The 21,664-nt window shown below is 37.3% G+C and overlaps 1 protein-coding gene across 12 annotated transcripts in view; it reads right to left on the bottom strand.

Moving 5' to 3' along the window:
* Positions 1–21,664, bottom strand: part of LOC100482276 (Golgi pH regulator) — a 60,713-nt gene that overhangs the window by 14,578 nt on the left and 24,471 nt on the right. For 9 of the 12 annotated variants that reach the window (XM_034642992.1, XM_034642937.1, XM_011231470.3 and 6 more), the window contains 3 exons: positions 9,091–9,200; positions 6,698–6,792; positions 5,560–5,652 (listed from right to left, as the gene is read on the bottom strand). In XM_034642992.1, the coding sequence (XP_034498883.1) occupies positions 5,560–5,652; positions 6,698–6,792; positions 9,091–9,200 (298 nt within the window). The remainder of the gene's footprint in view (positions 1–5,559; positions 5,653–6,697; positions 6,793–9,090; positions 9,201–21,664) is intronic. The other 3 variants (XM_034642949.1, XM_002924553.4, XM_034642983.1) reach the window with 1 other exon arrangement.

Below are 21,664 nucleotides of genomic sequence, written 5' to 3'. Positions count from 1 at the left end.
AAAAGATGTGGTGCATATACGTAATGGAACATTACTCAGCCATAAAAAAGAATGTCATCTTGCTATTTGCAACAATCCTAGAGGGTACTATGCTAAGTGAAATAAGTCAGACAAGGAAAGACAAATAACACATGATTTCACTTACAAGCAGAATCTTAAAAACAAAACAAAGAACAAGAAACAAGCACACACTCTTAAATATGGAGAACAAACTGGTGGTTGCCCGAGGGGCGGTGAATGAAAGAATGGGTGAAATAAATAAAGGGGATTAAGAGGCATAAACTTTCAGTCACGGAGATGAAATGGACAGCACAGAGAATAGTCAATAATATTACAATAACATTGTATGGTGACAGATGGTGACTACACTTACAGTGAGCACTCTGTAATGTATAGAATTGTTGAATCACTATGTTGCATGCCAAAATTAACCCTGTATGTTAATTATAATTGGGTAAAAAAAATAACGAAGCAAAAACTGATAGAACTAAAAAAAGACAAATCTACAACAATGGTTTGAAACTTCATCACCCGCCCCCCCCAATAACTGATAAGATAATCAGAAAATTAGCAAGGATATAGAAAACTTTAACAATACAATCAACTAACTTGACCTAATTGACATTTATACAACATTCCAGCCAGCAGGAGCAAAACACACGTTCTACTCAATTGTACCTGGGATGTTAGTCATGGCTGAACATATTTGGGGCAGAAATCAAGTCTCAAAAAATCTGAAGAGATTTAAATCATACTAAGTATGTTCTCAGATCACATGGAATTAAATTAGAAATCAATTACAGAAGAATATTCATAAGATCCCCAAATAATAACATACTTCTAAATAACCCATGAATCAAATAAGAAAAATTAGAAATATTTTGAACTGAATGAAATGAAAATACAACACATCAGAAATGCTGTATTTTGTGAGATGCTTAGCAAGAAATTTATAGCACTAAAACACCTATATTAAAAGTTTTGAATCAATGAGCTTAGCTTGCACTTTACTAAATTAGAAGAAGACCTGAAATAAGCAGAAGAGAAATTATAAGGATCAGAGCAGAAATCGATAAAATAGAACACAGAGAAACAATACAGAAAGTCAATTAATCCAAAAGCTGGTTCTTTGAAAAGTTCAATAAAAGTGATAAACCTTGATCCAGACTGAACAGAAAAAAAGACACAAATTACCAACATCAAGAATCAGATATCACTTCATAGCCACTAGAATGACTCTAATAAAAAAGATAAATAAGCGTTGGTGAGGATGTGGAGAAATTACAACTGTTATGCTGCCGGTGGGAATGGAAACCGGTGCAGCTACTTGGGAAAACAGCCGGCAGACTGGGAGTTCATTAAAGGTTAAACATATAGGTAGCATATGACCCAGCAATTTTACGTTCACAGGTATGTACCTAAGGGTAATGAAAACATGTATCTACATAAAAATTTATCTATAAATGCTCACAACGGCATTATTTATAATGGCCCAAAAGTGGAAACAACCCAAATGTTTCTCAACTGATGGATGGATAAATAAAATGTGGTATATCCATATAATGGAATGAATATTATTCATCCATAAAAAGGAATGAAATATTGATAAAGGCTATAATATAGATGAACCTTAAAAACACTTACTAAGAAGCCAATTACAAAAGACCACATATTGTATGATTCAACGTACATGAAATGTCCAGAATAGGAAATCTATACAGACGTAAAATAGATTAGTGCCTGCCTAAGGCTGGAGAGGAAATAAGGAATTACTGCTAATGGGTGTAGAATTTCTTTTGGGGTGATTGTATTGATGTGTGCACAACTCTGAATATATTAAAAACCACCAAACTGTACATGAAATGGGTGAATTTTTTTGTAGGTGAATATCTCAATAAAGGTGTTATATAAAGAGAAGGAGAGGGGTAACATCACTACAGATTTTATAGATATTAAAAGGATAGTAAGGGAATATTAAGACAATTTTATGCTAAGAAATCTGACAACTTCAATAAAAATGGACAAATTCCTTGAAAGACAAAAACTACAAAAGCTCACTCAAGAAATATATAACCTGAATAAACCTTATTATCCATTAAAGAAATTAAATCTGTAGTTAAACGATTTTCCTGCAAAGAAAACTCTAGATCTAGATGCCTTCACTGGTGAATTCCACCAGACATTTAAGAAAGAAATTATAATAATTCCACATAAACTCTTCCATTAATTGGAAGAGGAAGGAATTCTTCTCGACCTCTAAGGTTAACATTACTCTGACACCAAAGCCAAAGACGATACAAGAAAATATACTCTCATATTCCTCATAAACATTGATGCAAAAATTCTTATGAAAATGTTAGCAAATTAAACCCAACAATGTACACCATGGCCAAGTAGGGTTTATTACAGGAATTCAAGGCCAGTTTAATATGAAAAAATTAATCAATGTAACTCACTATACCAGCCTACTAAAAAGGAAAAGTCATATGATCCTCTCAAAAGATGCAGAAACAGCATCTGACAAAACCAAACACACTTTCATGATTAAAAACACTCAATAAACTATGAGTAGAAGTAACTTCCTCAACCTGCTAAAGGGCATCTAGGAAAAGCCAACAGCTAACACTATATTTAACAAGATCAGGATGACTGCTCTTACCACTTTTGTTTAATTTTGTACAGGAGGTTTTGATTAGTGCAATAAGGCTAAAAGAGGAGAAGAAAGAAGAAAGATGGGATAGGACAGAAAAAGAAGGGAGTGGAAGGGAAGAAATAAAAGGCATCCATATAGGAAACAAAGAAGCAAAACTGTCTTCATTTACAGAGATCTGATTGTCTATGTAGAAAAAATCCTGAGATCTATAAAAAGCTTTGAGAATAAGGGTATTTAACAAGGTTGTGGAATATAAGATCGACAGACAAGAATCAATTGTGTATCTATATACTAGTAACACTAGAAACCGAAATTATAAAAAACAGTCCCATTTATAATAGTATAAAAAATATTAAATACTTGAGATAAATCTGATGCAAGATGTAAAAGATCTGTACACTAAAACCTAAACCTTGTTGAGTGAAACTAAAGAAGATCTAAACAAATGAAGAGTTACACTGTGTTCATCAACTAGAAGACTCAATATGAAGATGTCACTTCTCTTCAAATTGATCTGAAGATTCAGACATTCTAATACATTGATCTCAGCAGGTATTTTTGTATTCAGCAGCGTTAAAAGCTGATTCACAAATTCATATGAAAATGCAGAGGACATAGAATGGCCAAAACAAGTGTAGAAAAGAACAAAGAGTACTTAAATGATTTGATTTCAAGACTTATTTCAAGACAGAGCAGTATTGGCATAAAGAAAGGCAGACATACATATCAATAGGAAAGAACAGAGTACAGACACATACCCACCCATATGCGGTCAATTAGGTTTTGACAAAATTGCAAAGTCAACTGAATGAGAAAGGATAACCTTTTCAACAAATGGTGCTAGAACAAGTGGATATCTATATGAAAAAAATGAACTTGGATCCACATTCCAACATCATCTGAGAAAATTAACCCCAGATGGATCATATACCTAAATGTAAAAACCTCAAACTATAAGATTTATAGAATAAAATATGAAAAAAATCTTTGTGACCTTGGGTCAGGTTAAGATTTCTTAGGTACAACACCAAAAGCATAACACATAATAGAAAACAACAGATAAACTGGACTTCATCAAAATTAAAAACTTCAATTCTTTGAAAGACACTGTGCAGAGAATGACAAGCTAAGCTAGTGACTGGGAAAGAATATTTGAAAATCACATATTTGATAAAGGGTTTCCAGATTATAATAAAAAACTTGCAAAACCCAACAAAAAGAAATCTTATTTTAAAAATTGGGCAACAAATTTTGCCCTTCCCCAAAATATACAGGCGGCAAATCAGCACATGAGAAGTTGTTTAGCACCACCAGGCATTAGAGAAATGCAAATTGAACAATCAATATCACCTCATACCTGCTAGAATGTCTAAAATTTAAAAGACTGACTACAAAATGTCAGCAAGGATGTGGAGTAAATGAAACTCTCAAACAATGCAGGTGAGGATGTTAAACGGTACAACCTCTTTGGAAAAGTTTGGCCATTTCTTCAAAAGTTTAACATCCATCAGCCATGTGATGGCGGTGTATGTACAGCCATCCATAGCCAGGCTATACCTAAGTGTTTTCTCCTAAGAGGAAAGGGAGCGTATGTCCACATACAAACTTGTACACAAATGTTCATAGCAGCTTTATTTGTAATATCCCCAAAGCGGAAACAAATATCCATCAGCAGATGAACAGATAAACTGTCGTATAATCATACGATGGAACACCACTCAGCAATGAGAAGGAATAAACTATTGATCACATGATAACATGAATGAAACATAAAACACTTAGGCTGAGTAGAAGCTGTCAGACAGAAAAAGGATACCTACTTTAAGATTTCATTTATACAAAGTTCTAGAAAATATAAACTAATGTATAATGACAGCAGATTGGTGGTTGACTGGGGATGTATGAGAGAGACATTACAAGGGGGCACAAGAAAGTTTTGGAAGTGATGGATGGATATGGCCACTATCTTAAGTGTGGTGATAGATAGGTGTATACATCTGTCAAAACTTACCCAACCATACCCTTTAAATATGTGCAGTTTATTAAATGTCAATTAAACCTCAATAAAGATATGCTCCCCAAAAGTCTACAACTCAGGAAAAACTTTTTAGTAGCTTAGCTAATTGAACATACTATCTTCATTTATCTTCTCCCACTGAATGAAGATTTAAAAATTGTTCTCTGAATAGGTATTGACATCAATTTATTATAATATTAGATCTTTTAAAATCCAGAATCTTCCATTCATCTATATTAACTAAAATTCACAAGCTGATAAAGCTTCTCTTTGTGCAAACACAGCCCCAGTAGGAAAGTCACGGAACCAGAAAGTCCAATCAGCCTTTTCTGTAATCACAGTGAAACCCATGAATATCTACAACAGATGAGTCACAAAAAGAATGTACATAAAATGCGCATAAAGAATAGAGCATTAAGAGAGAGCCACAAAAGAATGAGAGCTATAAGCACATAAAATGAATTTATCTCTAGGAATATGTTTTACTTGTAGAACTTACTTTGGATTGAACTTTTTAAGGTATATACAGATTACTAAAAAGGAGAGGTTGGTTTCTATACTGAGCTGAAGGTAGGGATTGCGTCACATAGATACACTCAAGGGTAATACGGAAAGCCAAGTGTAAAATAAGAAACTTTTGTATTCCTTTCATATAGTTTATAAACTATGATCTTATTAATGATTTCTGAGTGAAGAAAAATGCAATCTCTAGGTGACCTAAAAAAGAGAGGGGTAGGAGTCAGCTTCAGGGATGTGAAAGATAGCATTCTCTGTTGACTCAACTGGATTTGGAATTAGTTCAGTGCCTCAGTCAAACCCACTTTTCTCTCTGCCATTAGTGGGGAAAATAAATAACCTAAACACTGAGAGTTAAAACTAATATACTTACCATGAAAATTTTCCAAAGACAGTAAATAGAGAAAAAGTAACCCAGAAAATTAAAGTATTTCCCCTTGAAAGTTTTGGAATAGTCTATCCTCTCCTGAGGGAAAAAAAACAACAAAACATGGTTAGTCTCAGCAAAATGTAAACTTATACTCAACCAAAACATTCCTGGCTCTATGAAATTACTATTTTGCCAGAGTGAAATACCCACACGTGATATTAATCTTAAAATAATACGAGTCGGCAACATTTATTGAATGCTTACTTTAAGCCCGAAATTGGGAAAAACACCTTACATACATTACCAACTTTAATTTTTATAACAACTCTTTTATGTTTTATCATCTTAATTGTACACAAGAGAAAACTGAGGCTTACAGGGGTTAGATAACTTGCTCAAGGTCACACAGCTAGCGAGTAGAGGAATTTAGGCTCAGGTCTGTCTTCAAAGCCTATGTTAGCCTCTACCCTATATGGCTATTCCTGTGAAGTGATCCTTGAAAAGGATAAAAATAGTTTGAATGAACTTAACTAATAGATTTTACATATTTATATTATATTGCATTTTAGATGGAAACAGGAAAGTTACTTCCTATAGTTAGGTCACTTCTTGATCTGGATCTTTTTTTTTTTTTTTTTTNATCTTGAGCAGGCTCTCCACCCAGTGCAGGGCCTGACTCGGCGCTCAATCTCATGATCCTGAGATCATGACCTGAGCCAAAATCAAGAGTCGGACACTCAAACGACTGAACCACCCAGATGCCCCTTGATCTGGATCTTTTAAAACATGGCTGGATCATGGCACTGCTCTTATAATATTACTAATTTATAAGGGAATAAAAAGCAATCAGAGGAGCTACCATCTTGACCCTGAATCAGTAGGAAGTGGGGGGTGCCACCTTCTGAAGTTGAAGAACCTCTCAACTATCCCACTAATTTCTATTATTGAGTGTTCCAGTAAGAATTTTGCTGGGGTTGGAGCAATGTCATGAAGAATGCAGACTCCTAATACTTCATGGCTGATACTGGTCCGAGGTCTCTCTTGCACTGCTTGGCCATAGAGGACACTAAAAAGCTATTTAGTGTTGTTCTTTCTTCAATCATACTGGTAAAAACCACACTTTTGTTTCCTTGCCTTTTACCTTGGTAGCATATAGATCAGCTGTTTCCAGAAAAAGCTGCCTGCTTAGTTCTTCCAAAGCATCCACTTCCTGTTGAATAAGAGTAAGATCTGGCACAAAATGGGTGTCAAGGCTTAAATCACATAGAAGTTTCAAGAAATAGCAATGAAAAAAGCCATCTGCTTTTGGTTTCTCCTATAGTAGATTCTAGGAACTGCCTAAATATTCAGTTTCCTGCTTCATAGACAAGAGTATGCCTTTAGAGCAATCTTCCCAGCCTCCAGCACAGGGATGTAAAAGCTTCCCCATTATCAAACACCTACTACTCAGTTTCTCACTAGTTCAAGTGGCTCAGATGATGGTTTTGTTCATTGTTGCTTTGCTTTGATCTGGTTAAAGTCAAATATAATTTTGAAATCTCAAATAGCCACATAGTAAAACACCTGTAATATATCATAGTTTTTGCCTAAATTATTTGAATAAATGTAACATTAGGAAAGGGAACTAATATTACTCAGTTCCAATACAGGCTGGGATTTATAAACATGACTTCTTTAGTTTTTTATAGACATTATCTTCTATTATTCTCCTAACAGTCCCATGAGATAGGTATTATTTACCCATTTTGCAGATAGGAAAGCAAAGCTCAGAGAGTCAAGTAACTTGCTCAAAGTCATGCAGCTAAAGGTGTGGATGCAAAATCAGATCTGCCTTCCTCCAAGGCCTGTTCTTTCCATTACACTATGTTACTTTTCAAGAACTTATACTGAGGTCCTATTATTTTCTTCATTTAGGAGACAGGGGCTCAGAATAGTGAAATAATCCTGATACTTTCGCTGACTTGACTGATTGTCACTAAGATAGCTTAAACCTAAACTTTGGCTTTTATGGACTTTTAAGTAATAAAAATAGTGAAGATAGCCCAAGTTGGAAGATTCACTTTGATCCAAATTCTCCCTACTCTGATTTTTCTCCCTAGAGGCATACCTCATTCTGTTGCACTCTGCAGATTTTTTTTTTTTTTTTAAACAAATTGAAGGTTGAGGCGATCCTGTGTTGGGCAAATCTATTGGTGCCATTTGTGTCTCTATGTCACATTTTGGTAATTCTCACCTTATTTCAAACTTCTTCATCATCATTATTATTATAATAATAATTATTATTGTTATATTTGTTACGGGGATTTGTGATCAGTAATTACCACTCACTGAAAATTCAGATGATGGTTAACATTTTTTATACATTGTTTTTTGTAAGATTGCTATTGCACACTCAATAGGATACAGTATAAACATAACTTTTATACTAGTGTGAAACCAAAATATCCACCTGACTCGCTTCATTGTGATATCTGCTTTATTGTGATGCTCTGGAACCAGACTGTCACATCTCTGAGATATGCCTGTAATACTCAAATTACCGAGTGCCCTTCAGCTCCTTCCTCAATAGTGGCTGCTACTCTTGTGGTCCAGGCAGTCAAACAACAGGGTTTAACAAGTTCCATGTCTGCCTTTCCCATGATTAGATAGTCAGCTTCCTGAGGAGAGAGAGTACACTCTGTTCATCATTTTATCCCTTAGTACTCTGCCTGGAAATAGGAGAGGTGAAATAAATGTTTCTGGATTAAATGAATTCAATGTAATCTTTTTTCCCCCTCTCGTGGTCATATCATCCTGCCTTTTTTTGATCTAATTCTTACCTATATTTGACACCAGAAAGATATGCCACAATTTATAGCAGGAACAGACTACATCCTTTTCCTCCAGTTGAAGCAAAAGGGAATTTGTACTTCCTCAGGCCAGAGAAGGAAGCAGGAATATGCTATCTCACCTCAGGCCCCCGAGTTTTGACTTAATAGTATGGTAGCCACAAAGAGATTTTGTTACTCAATTTGGGCATCAGTTTAACACTGCAACCAGCTGGGCCAAGAACAATCCATTAACCCAACCTCCTTGATTCTTTAAACCAAAAGTCACTGAAGATATAGTGCTGCTTAAAATTTGTTTAGAAATAGGCCCTTACCATCCCATACATATATACAAACCATCCATTTTAGGGAGCCACTGTGTTTTAGGATGCTTGTTCAGACCTCGGATAGAAGAGGGTAGTGGAAAGAACTAAGAGGAGGTCCTATTTTTGCCACAAACCACAGTGTGACTTAACCTCTCTGGGTTTATTTTCTCATTTGTAAAATGGAAAGAGTGATTTTTAGGACTTCTTCAGCTCAGAGACAATGGTTTTATGATCTCTTAGGGGTGTTGGAAAGATGACTCTGTGTTTCCTAAGCCTAGCCCTGGCCACCTGGACTCTGATGCAGTCAGGTACCTTAGGAGAAACCATCCCAATACTACTTTTTTTCTTCTGGCCTTGGTCCAGAGTTGAGAAAAAGACTCAAGCAGAGGGATAAAGGATACTTTCACTTCCTGGTATTGAAGTGGTAACACTTTTTATCATTCCCCAGAATCCTGATGGTTTGTTATGCACCTCCCCCTTCTGGAACATAGTTCTCCGTGTCATTGCCATCCTGAAATGAAAGAAAAGATAAAACCTCAGCAAGGGAGCTTGGACCCTCATGGTCTGTCCTTATCCACCTTTTAGTCTCATAACTGCCCCTTTCCTTTGCTGCGCTGTTCAGGAAAGAGTGCAAACTCTGGAGTCCCGCTTTTCTACTGCTTACAACCGAAGGGAAACTATACATTCCCAAGAAGCAATGTGGCCTAGGCAAAGGAGTACAGAATTTGGAGAAGACAGTAAATGTGGAGACTGGCTCTAACTGAGAAGCTGTGAGACTTCAGAGTTTCTATTTACTCATCTCTGATGGGTGTGAAGATCTCTGAAATCATATTTAAGAACTCATGTTATCAACTACAAAGCACTACACATGTATTAATAATTATTACCGTTATCATTTAAGGACAAAATAGTTAACAAACCTGAAGGACCAGGTTCAGGGTAGGAACTAAAAAAACGTTTTTCCTTCCTTTTCAAAAGCAGATGAAAGAACAAAAAATAAACCTAGCAAGGGGCGCCTGGGTGGCACAGCGGTTAAGCATCTGCCTTCGGCTCAGGGCGTGGTCCCGGCGTTACGGGATCGAGCCCCACATCAGGCTCTTCTGCTGTGAACCTGCTTCTTCCTCTCCCACTCCCCCTGCTTGTGTTCCCTCTCTCGCTGGCTGTCTCTATCTCTGTCGAATAAATAAATAAAATCTTAAAAAAAAAAAATAAACCTAGCAAGATCGCATAAACCTAGCTTCTTCTAAAACATCATTCTCTAACTCCACCCTCCCCCCCCAACTCTTGAATAAGTCAACAAGAAACTTCCTCTTGTCCTCTCGGTCTATGGAGAACTCACTGCCTCAGCAGTGAGGATGCTGGCATGTTCCAGCCTACCACAATGGTGTTAAGAATAGGATCCTTGTAAGGAAAAGGAAGATCATTTGTACATCAATGGTTACCTGAAAGGTATAACAGGCCAAGGCCTACTGGTCTAAAATAAACCAGGTTAAGTGTAACAGACATAGAGTAGTAGGACTGAAGAAAAATTGAAAGGAAGATGGAGATTTTTGGGTGACAAGAGACATAAGTGGTAAGAAGGAAGAAGTGGCATTAATATTTATGGTTGGAACCAACACAAAATGGTACCAAATAGTATTTCTGTGGGCTAGTTCTTTAAGCCACTGGTTAAAATGATATCAACAATAAGAACATTAAGTGTATTGGGCCATGCTGACTTAACTGTTTCCTCCCCTAAATGAGTGAATGAAATATAGCTCCAAGCTTTAGCTGTCTTTTTCTTTAATTACATACGTTCACTGTAACTCCGCATTGTTGGAAGATGTAATTAACAACTGAGAAGAGGCTCAGACTTAGGGAGATTTTGACTTGGCAAGACTCCTAACCCTTAGTTTTCCCATTTTCATAGGTGGGAAAGTTGAAACAGGTGTATGAAGAAGGAAGAGGTTCTATTTCACTCATTTAAAAGTTCACTTCAGTTTACCATGCTGGATTAAAGGACAGGCCTTGGGGAGAGAGGAAACACAGACAGCCATTTCTATTATCCTTAGTTTTCATGCCTACAGTACAACAAACACAATGACTGGCTGTGGAGTGGAACTGGCTGGCTGTATAAAGGTGACTGACACTGTATCATGGCCCCATAACAGCATAATCACTAGAAGAAGTGAAGGTTGTCTGCACACAGCAAGCATGACCTTGTTCTAAACAACTTACTTTCACTTTTAATTTTATCACTTAACTCTAAATCAATTTTGCTCTTATCAAATAAGTTTCCGATGAAAAATAAATATATATATATATTTAAAAGAAACAGTAACAATATCAAACTTCCTGAGATGTGGTAAAAAAGAAAAAAAATAGTATGAGGTACTAGAGAAGTCAGTAACTTTTATCCTGAACTTTTTGTCACTATCATCACCACCCCACTGTGATCATCATTCCTACTGCCTCTTTATAACAAGGGCAGCCCAGATCAAGAACTTATCTATTCATTATTAGCTGAATGCCATTAAAAAACCCACAGTCTGGAAAAACATATGCACCTGGCTGAGGTTTGGTGGTAGCTTGCCAGTCAAGAGGATGGAAAAGGTCTGTGGTTTAAATATGCCATTCTACGGTTTTCTGATGGAAACCAGAAAGATAGGAATTCAGCAATCACTTTTCTTTTTTAATTAAACATTTTGAGATAATTATAGATTCACATGTGGTTATAAAAAAACAGAGAGATCCCATGTGCCCTTTACCCAGCTTTTCCCAATGGAAACATCTTGAACATTTATAGTACAGTATCAAAGCCAGGGTATTGACACTGACAGAGTCAAGATACAGAACATTTCCACCACTACAAGAATCCCTCATGTTGTACAGCCCACTTCCCTCCTCTCACCTCCAACTCCTCTTTAACACCCAGCTACCACAAATTTGTTTTCCATTTCCATTTTGTCATTTCAAAAATGCTACATAAATAGAATCATATAGTATGTAAACTTTGTGGATTGGCTTTTTTTCACTCAGCATAATTTTCTGGAGGGTCATCCAGGCTGTTTTATTGATAGTTCACGCCTTTTGGCTACTCAGTAGTATTCCGTGGTATGGATGCGCCTCACTTTAACCATTCATTTATTAAAGGATATGATGGCTTATCTCCATCTTTGGCTACTATGAATAACACTGCTAGAAACATTAGTGTACAAGCCTTGTGTGAACGTAAGTCTTCATTTCTTTGGGATAAATGCCCAGGAATGCAATTCACTGGGTTGTGTGGTAGTTTCATGTTTAGTTTTTAAAGAAATTGCTAAATGTGGTCGAGAATTACTATTACTACTATTACTACATTTTAACCAGTGGTGTATGAGTGATCCAGTGTCTCTGCATCCTTACTAGAATTTGGTGTCATTTATTTATTTTGGCCATTCTAATACATGTATATTGGTTACCTGTGGTTTTAATTGCGTTTCTCTAATGGCTTGTGATGTTAAAACATCTTTTCATGTACTCAACTGCCATCTGTATATGCTCTACAATGAAATATCTGCACATCTTTTGCCCATTTTTTTATAATAATTTTTTATTATGTTATGTTAGTCACCATACATTATATCCTTAGTTTTTGATGTAATGTTCCATGATTCATTATTTGCGTATAACAACCAGTGCACCATGCAATATGTGCCCTCCTTAATACCCATCACCGGCCTGTCCCAATCCCCCACCCCCCTCCCCTCTGAAGCCCTCAGTTTGTTTCCCAGAGTCCACAGTCTCTCATGGTTCATTTCCCCTTCTGTTTACCCCCGCTTCATTCTTCCCATTTTCTAACTGGACTTTTTTTTTTTTTTAACTCTGCTTTGAAAGTTCTTTATATATTTTAGTATTTTTTTTCCAGATATGTGGTTTGCAAATATTTTCTCCCAGTCTATAATTTGTCTTTTCATCTTCTGAGAAATGTCTTTCTCAGAGGAAAAGTTTTTAGTTTGGATGAAGTCCAATTTATTCATTTTTCCTTTTATAAAGTACACTTTTGGGGGGCGCCTGGGTGGCTCAGTCGTTAAGCATCTGCCTTTGGCTCAGGGCATGATCCCAGTGTTCTGGGATCGAGCCCGACATCAGGCTCCTCCGCTGGAAGCCTGCTTCTTCCTCTCCCGCTCCCCCTGCTTGTGTTCCCTCTCCCACTGGCTTTCTCTATCTCTGTCAAATAAATAAAATAAAATCTTTTTTAAAAAAAGTACACTTTTGGTGTCAAGTCTAAGTCTGCCTAGCCCTAGATCCCTCCTATGATTTCCTATGTTTTTTCCCCCTAAGTTGTAGAGTTTTACAGTTTAATTTTTGTGTTAAGATGTGAGCTTTATATTGAGATTCATTTTTTAAAAAAATCTGTGGATGTCAAATTGTTCCAGCATCATTTGTTGAACAAGCTACCTTTTCTCCACTGAAGTGCTCTTGCATCTTTGTAAAAAATTAGTCGGGCATACTTGTGTTGGTCTGAGTTCTCTATGCTGTTCCATTGGTAAATCTATACCTCTGCCAATATCACACAGTCTTGATTAGTACAGCTGTAGAGTAAATTTTGAAGACTGATTCTTTCTATTCTATTTCAAAATTGTTCTAACTATTCTAGTACTTTCGTTTTTCTATATATTAGAATAATTTTGTGTAGATTACAAAAAATCTTGTTGGGATATATGTTAAACCTGTTTATCAATGTGGACAGAATTAACATCTCTACTATTTGAGCCTTCCAATCTTTTAACATGTTATGCCTCTCTATTTAGATACTTGATTTCTTTCATCAGCATTTTATAGTTTTCAGCATGTAAGTCCTGTACATGTTTTGCTAGACTTATACCTTTCATCTTTCCAATGACTGTAATCGGCATTGTATTGTAATTGATATTGTATCTAATAGCCAGTATAAAGAAATATAATTTATCTCTGTATATTTGTACCCTGCAATCTTGTTAAACAACCATTCGTTTGCATGGTTCCCCTGTATGTAGCATTCTTCTCTTGCTGCTTTTAAGATTTTTTCTTTACCTTCATCTTTTAGCAGTTTGATTATATGAACCTCAGTACAGTTTTGTGTTTATCCTAGTTGGGGTTCTCTAGGCTTTTGAATCTGTAAATTAACGTTTTCCACCAAATTTGGGAAGTTTCTGGCCATTATTTCTTTAAATACTTTTTTGCCCCTTTCTTACTCTTTTGGACTCCAACTCCATGTTGAACTGTTTGATATTGTTTCATACTGAGACACTGCATTTTTTTCAGTCTTTTCTCTATTCTTCAAACCGAATAATTTCTACTGATCTTCAACTTGATTCTTTTTTGCTATCTCAATTTCTGCTAAACCTACCTAGTAAAATTTTCATTTCAGTTACTGTACTTTTTAACGTTTGAATTTCTTTTTGTTTTCTTTTAAAAATAGTTTCCATAAAATCTTTTGGGATGCTTTATCTGTTCCCAAATACTATGCTTTCCTTCATTTCTTAGAATTTATAATAGCTGCTTTTAAGTCTGTTTGCTGAATCTATTATCTGGGCCCACTTGAGGTTAAGTATCCATTAACTGCTTTTTATCTTGAATATGGATTGCAAGGCCCCATTTCTTTGTACGTCTAATCAATTTTGGCTGAAAATTTAACACTGTAGATATTATGTTGCAGTACTTTGAAATCTGTTTTGTTTTTCTGAGGACTTTTTTGTTGTTGTTCTATTAAGCAGTTAACTTCCCTGGGCTCAAATTGTGAAACTGTCGTACCTACTGTATGCAGCAACCAATGTCTTTGCTTAGTTTTTCAGCATCCGGCTGCTCTTTTTTTAGCCTGACTCTGAGTCTCTGCTGAGCCTGAGCAGGTTAGTGGTTAACAAAGAATCTGAACAGATTTTATAGTCAGATTTTAAGACTTATCCTTTCTCTGGTCCCTTTGTTTCTAGTGATCTCTCAAAAACTTTTTTTTAATTTTACTTATTTATTTGACAGATAGAGACAGCCCGCGAGAGAGGGCTGGAATGGCAAGCAGGGGGAGTGGGAGAGGCAGAAGCAGGCTCCCAGTGGAGCAGGGAGCTCGGTCCATGCGGGGTTCGATCCCAGGACTCCGGGATCATGCCCTGAGGCGAAGGCAGACGCTTAACGACTGAGCCACCCAGGCGCCCCTCTCAAAATTTCTAAATACTTTGCCAGTCTTCAGTTCTACTTTGTGACACCTCAAGCCAGTAAGAATTTCACTTTCTGTCATTCGAGCTCTGTGCCCATCTTACACATAGTTCAGGCAATGCACTCAACCAAAGGCACAACACACTTGCAAATCACAATAAGAGGTAATTATGTCTTTCAAAGGTAGACCCCTTCCTAGTTTCTCCCTACTTTTTCTTAGGCTCTCTGGTATTTACTCTGCAAATGCATTGTTTAGTGATGAGGCAGGGATTCAGACAGTTTATCTTAGCAATTCTGCATCTCTTTTTCCTCCAAAATTTCACTTCAAAGTTCAAATCAGAGTAACTGGAAATTTGTCAGTCTGAGTGGGTGCCAGAGAGTAGGCAGTAGTTAAAGAGCAACTCCAGGCAAGAAAGCCACAAACGTGAAGTAATCTGATACTCTTCTCAAAATTTTATGTCTGTTCATTTTCCAGTGCCTTTGAATACATATATATCTATGTATACATACATTTTTTTTAAAAACAATTTTTCTAGTTTTTATGGTTTTCTGTAGAAGGAATTAGTTAAACTCTTGGCAGTACCATAGTTTGAAGGCAGTTGTGGCTGGTGCTAAAATTTTACCAGTGAATTTATTTTTTTTCTCTATCCCTACAAATTTTCAAAAGAGAATCTAAAAAAAAAAAAAAATTCCAACTGCAGAGTACAGGTTAAAATTTTTTCTCCATAGTAATAGCTTGCATTAAACTTTTACATGTTATAAAACTCTAGTTTTTGTGTAAGTCGCAAACTGAAAAATGATAAATTAAGAATTGTGGGCTGAAAGGAATCCTAGAGACCCTTTAGTCAACCCCATCATTTTATGAGGAAGCTAAGACAGTCTAGTATTTGCTCAAGATCACTTAACACAATTATAGCTGAAGTTCTTTTCATTATATATTCGAGCTATACCATATTATACCAAAATAAAAGCTTTAATATCTAAGTCAACAGAAAAACAAAACAACGTAACAGATGACTAATTCTCTCAACCTGAAAAAAGCTGAAGGTTTTGACCACTAAACCAGCATGTTCATACTAATTGAATGAGGGTTTTGATGAATGTTTTTCAAATACTATAAACCTCATCTTCAGTGTTTCAAGTGAGAACACAGTGTGTCTCTTTCTTGCCATTTTCAACCATTAATTTGTGTACATAACAGATGTTACTTTTCTTGTATGCCATCTCACTATGGCCCTCTGCTGTTAAATTAAAAAATGATTTCTGGACACTACTCCTCCCCAGCTATGAATGTTCGTGAAAACGGTTTTCTAGTATGAATTCCAATGGCCCCAGTGTTGTCATGTTAGCTGTCTATCTGCCCTGTTAGCTCCACTGCTGTGCTAATTAGGCCAAGTTGGGAGGCTGACTCTTCTGAGAGCCACACAAATTAATAAGATCTACTGCAGGACCACAAACCATCCCAGATTCTGACTAGACAAAACCTATAGGGAAACATGTGTGGATCAAGGCCAATTCCTAACCATGGGAAAGGAATTCCTAACCATAACGGTGAAATGGCTTAAAAGGACACATCCAAGGAAAAGGTCAAAGATGGTGATGTAGGGAGACTCTGAACTTAGCCCCCAAAGACACACCAAATCTACACCTATTTATAGAGCAATTTCTACTGAAGAAAAACTGAGGGCTGACTGAACAGCTTCTGCACAACAAAAGATAGACCATAGAGAGAACGGCAAAACAGATGGAGACTTAGTATGAAAGGGAACCCCCACCCCCAATACTGTGAAATGCGGGGTTGGGGAGGGTAGGCAGGGGGAAGAAATAGTACTGAAGGATTGAGGAGATTTGTCTGCCCTGAGGCACAGAAAAAAAGCTGTGGTTTAGAATAGCAACTAGAATATAAAGGAACCAGCTCTAGAACCCTACCAGATAGCAGAGGAACGGCTGGACCTCCCTTCAGGTGGGCACCACAGTTTATGTTCCCCCTCCACTTTGACAGTGCAGAAGGGAGCAGAGTCTGGGCACCCTAGTCAGACTACCACCTCAGTGAGCCCCAAGCCCCTAGACCACATCAGCCCCAGCTGTCCCACCAAAGCAGCCCCAAAACTGTGCACACTGGGACGCCCTGGTCAGCGTTCAATACAGCTCCAGCCATCTCACCACGTGACACAGGTGCAAAGCACCCCAGAACACTCCAGGCCCACACCAGTTCAGCTCCAGATGGCTTGCTGGGGGCCCCCTGGTGCAGAGCACTCTGGGACCTCCTAGCCCATGGATGTTTTAGCTCCAGCTCCAGCCACCCTGCCACAGTGGGTACTGTGTGGAACACCTTGGGAACCCTGGCCTGTGCCCACTTCAGCTCCAGCTGTCCTGCCAGGGCACTCCCTGAGTGCAGCATCCTGGCCTGTGCCAGCCTTGGCTCCAGCCACCTCATCAGGGTGCTTCCTTCATGGAGTGCCTTGGGACACCCTGGCTTGCACTCATTGCAGCTTCAGCTATCTTGCCAGGGTGCCCTTTCTGCAGAGAGAGGCCCCGGACATGCCCCCCCCCCGCCCCGCACCCACTTTGCCTTCAGCTGTCCTGTCAAGGCATTCTCTGTGCAGAGAGCCCCAGGACCATCCTGGATCATACCCACTTCAGCTCCAAACATCCCACCAGGGCAGACCCAGAATGGAGTGCTCCAGGATCCCCAGCCCATGTCAGCCACAGCTCCAGCCAGTCAATCAAAATTACCAGTCACACACAGTCTACACAGAGGATGACTGTACACGGGAGCATTCCCTCAAGTTTAGGAGAAGTAGCAATTCCACCAAATTCACAGAACAAACACAGAAAGGCAGGCAAAATGAGGAGATAGAGGACCATGCTCCAAACTAAAGAATAAAACAAAACCTCAGAAAAAGAACGGCTGGAGATAAATGAAATGGAGATAAGCAATATGCAGTGATCATAAAGATGCTCACCAGACTGAAGAGAAGGGTGAAAGAACTCAGTGAGAACTTCAACAAAGAGACAGAAAATATAAAAAGAACGAGAGTTGAGTAATACAATAACTGAAATGAAAAATATACTAGAGGGAATCAACCCAGATTAGTGGATGCCGAAGAATGGATTAGTGATCTAGAAGACAGGGTAGTGGGAGCCACCAAAGCTGAATAGCAAAAAGAAAAAAGAATTTAAAAATAAGGGCAGGTTAAGGGATTTCTTGGACAACATCAAGCAAACAAACACTCACATTATAGGGGTCCCAGAAGGAGAGAGAGAGAAAGGGGCAGAAAATTTATTTAAAGAAATAGCAGAAAACTTCCCTAACCTAGGGAAGGAAATGGACATCCTGGCCCAGGAAGCAAAGAGTTCCAAATAAGATGAACCCAAGGGGGTCCACATCATGACACATTGTAATTAAAATGTCAACTTTTTTTTTTTTTAAAGATTTTATTTATTTATTCGACAGAGACAGACACAGCCAGCCAGAGAGGGAACACAAGCAGGGGGAGTGGGAGAGGAAGAAGCAGGCTCATAGCGTAGGAGCCTGACGTGGGGCTAGATCCCACAACGCCGGGATCACGCCCTGAGCCGAAGGCAGAAGCCTAACCGCTGTGCCACCCAGGCACCCCTAAAATGTCAACTTTTAAAGAGACCCTTAAAAGAAGCAAGAAGCAAATAGTTATATACAAGGGAAACCCCATAAGGCTATCAGCTGATTTTTCAGCAGGAACTCTGCAGAACAAAAAGAAATGGTATAATATATTCAAAGTGCTGAAAGGAAAAAAACCTACATGCAAGAATATTCTACCTGGCAAGGTTATCATTCAGAACAGAAGGAGTTTCCCAGACATAAAAAGTTAAAGGAGTTCACTTCCACTAAACTGGCCTTAGACAAAATGTTAAAGGCACTTCATTAAGTGAAAAGAGAAGGCCCTAAGTAGAAGAAAATGATGATATAAAAGTATACATACTTACATACATATATATGTGTATATATACATATATATATCTTTATATCTATATATCTTTATATCTATAAAAAGATACAAAACATGACAACATATACACAAAATGGGGGGGGTAAAAAAGTTCTTTTAGAATGTGTTTGAACTTAAGCGACCATCAACTTAATAAAGACTGCTACATACTTAGGATATTATATATGAACTTCATGGTAACAACAAAACCAAAATGTATAATGGATAACCAAAAAAAAAGAGAAAGAAAGCCAAACATACACTAAAGAAAGTCGTCAATCGCAAGAGAAAACAGCAAGAGAAGGAACAGAAGAACTACAAAAACAGCCAGAAAACAATGAACAAAATGGAAATAAGTACATACCTATCAGTAATTACTTTAAAATGTAAATGGTCTAAATGCTCTAATCAAAAGACATAGAATGAATGAATGCATAAAAAAAAAAAAAGACCCATCTGTATGCTGCCTACAAGAGTCTCACTTCTGACCCAGACACATACAGACTGAAAGTGAAGGGCTCAAAAACATATACCATGCAAATTAGAGTGGGGGGTGGGGGGGAAGGCAGGGTAGCAGTACTTAGCAGACAAAGCAGACTCTATAACAAAGACTTTAACAAGAGACACAAAAGGGCAATACATAATGATAAAGAAAGCAATCCAACAAGAGGATATAACAACTGTAAATATCTTTGCACACAACACTGGAGCATCTGAAGACATAATGCAAATGTTAACAGACATATATATGGAGAAATTGACAGTAATAGAATCATAGTAGAGAACTTTAACACCCCACTTACATGAATGAATGGAATATCCAGGCCAAAAATCAATAAGGAAACAGCATCTCTGAACTAGACTAGATGGACTTAATAGATACATACAGAACATTCCACCCCAAAACAGCTAAATACACATTCTTTTCAAGTGGACAAGGAACATTCTCCAGGATGGATCACATGTGGGCCATAAAACAAATCTCAATAAATTTAGAAAAGACTGAAATCATAACATGCATCTTTTCTGACTGTAATGGTATGAAACAAGATATCAATCACAAGTAACTGTTAAAAACAGAAACACATGGAGGCTACTAACCAACCGATACGTCAATGAAGAGATCAGAGAGGAAATAAAAAACACATAGAGACAAATCAAAGTGGAAAAACAATCATCCCAAATCTTCTGGGTGTAACAAAAGCAGTTCTAAGAGGGAAATTTATAGCAATATAGGCCTATCTCAAGAAATAAGAAAAGTCTCAAACACTTTAAACTTATACCTAAATGAACCAGAGAAAGAAAACAAAGCCCAAGCTTAGTAGAAGGAAGGAAATAATAAAGACGAGGAAGAAATTAATGAAATAGACTCTAAAAACAGAAAATAGATCAATGAAACCAAGAATTGGTTCTTTGAAAACATAACAAAATTGATAAACCTTTAGTCAGATTCATCATGGAAAAAAAAAAAAAAGAGAGAGACAGGACCCAAATAAAACCAGAGATAAAAGAGAAGAAACAACAACTGACACCACAGAAATACAAAGAATTATGAGAGACTACTACAAAAAATTATATGCCAATAAACTGGACAACCTAGAAGAAATGGATAAGTTCCTAGAAACATACAATCTTCCAAAACAGAATCAGGAAGAAATAGAAAATCTGAACAGACCAACTACTAGCAACAAAATTGAATCAGTAATCAAAAAACTCCCAATAAGCAAAAGTCTAAGATCAGATGAATCACAGGTGAATTCTACCAAACATTCAAAGAAGAGTTAATAACTATTCTCCTCAAACCGTCCAAAAAATATGTCTCTTCTGTTGAGGGAAACAAAAGCAAGAATAAACTATTGGGACAACATCAAAACAGAAAGCTTCTGCACAGTGAAGGAAACCAATAAAACAAAAAGACAACCTACTGAATGGCAGAAGATATTTGCAAATGATGTATCCAATAAGGGGTTAATATCCAAAATATATAAAGAACTTATACAACTCAACATCAAAAAGACAAATAATCTGATTAAAAGTGGGCAGAGGACCTAAATAAACATTTTTCCAAAGAAGACATACAGATGGCTAACAGATACACGAAAAGACACTCAACATCACTAATCAGGTAAATGCAAATCAAAACCACAATGAGATATCACCTCATGCCAGTCAGAATGGATACAATAAAAAAAGACAAGAATAACAAGTGTTGGCAAGGATGTGGAAGAAAAGGGAACCCTCGTGCACTATGGGTGGGAATGTAAACTGGTGCATTGACTGTGGAAAACAGTGGCTTAGTTGGTTAAGAGTACCTTCCGTTTGGGTCATGATCTCAGGGTCCTGGGATTTTGCCCACATGGGGCTCTCTGCTCAGCTGGGAGCCTCCTTCTCCCTCTGGCCTCTGCCCACCCCCACCTGCGCCCACATGCACACATATGCTCTCTCTCTCTCTTTCAAATAAAATCTTAAAAAAAATGTACATCCACACTTGACACGGGTCATTACTTTTATCTCCCCATATGAATTAAAGAAATCCAGTAAACGGGAGAACAATCACTGGAACCAAAATAGTATTATTCCTTTATAATTATCTTTCAATATTGAATAATGTTGCTTTTACTGTTATTTTTTTAAATCTACATTCACATTTTTATGTAAAATAAACTGTACAGAATGAATGTGAACAAAATGCAAGGAAAAAATGTATATACAACGTGTATCTACTATCAATACCATAGTACAGATGTACAGAAATGGAGACAAATAATGAGCTGGTAAATCTGGCCCTCTTTATCATTCTAAAGTCTATTGTTAATCTCTCACATTAAGCCTTCTTTGACGTGACTATGGGTCTCAT

This window comes from Ailuropoda melanoleuca, chromosome 2 (assembly GCF_002007445.2).
Source record: "Ailuropoda melanoleuca isolate Jingjing chromosome 2, ASM200744v2, whole genome shotgun sequence".
Lineage (NCBI taxonomy): Eukaryota > Metazoa > Chordata > Mammalia > Carnivora > Ursidae > Ailuropoda > Ailuropoda melanoleuca.
This window is presented reverse-complemented; position numbering and strand designations above follow the sequence as displayed.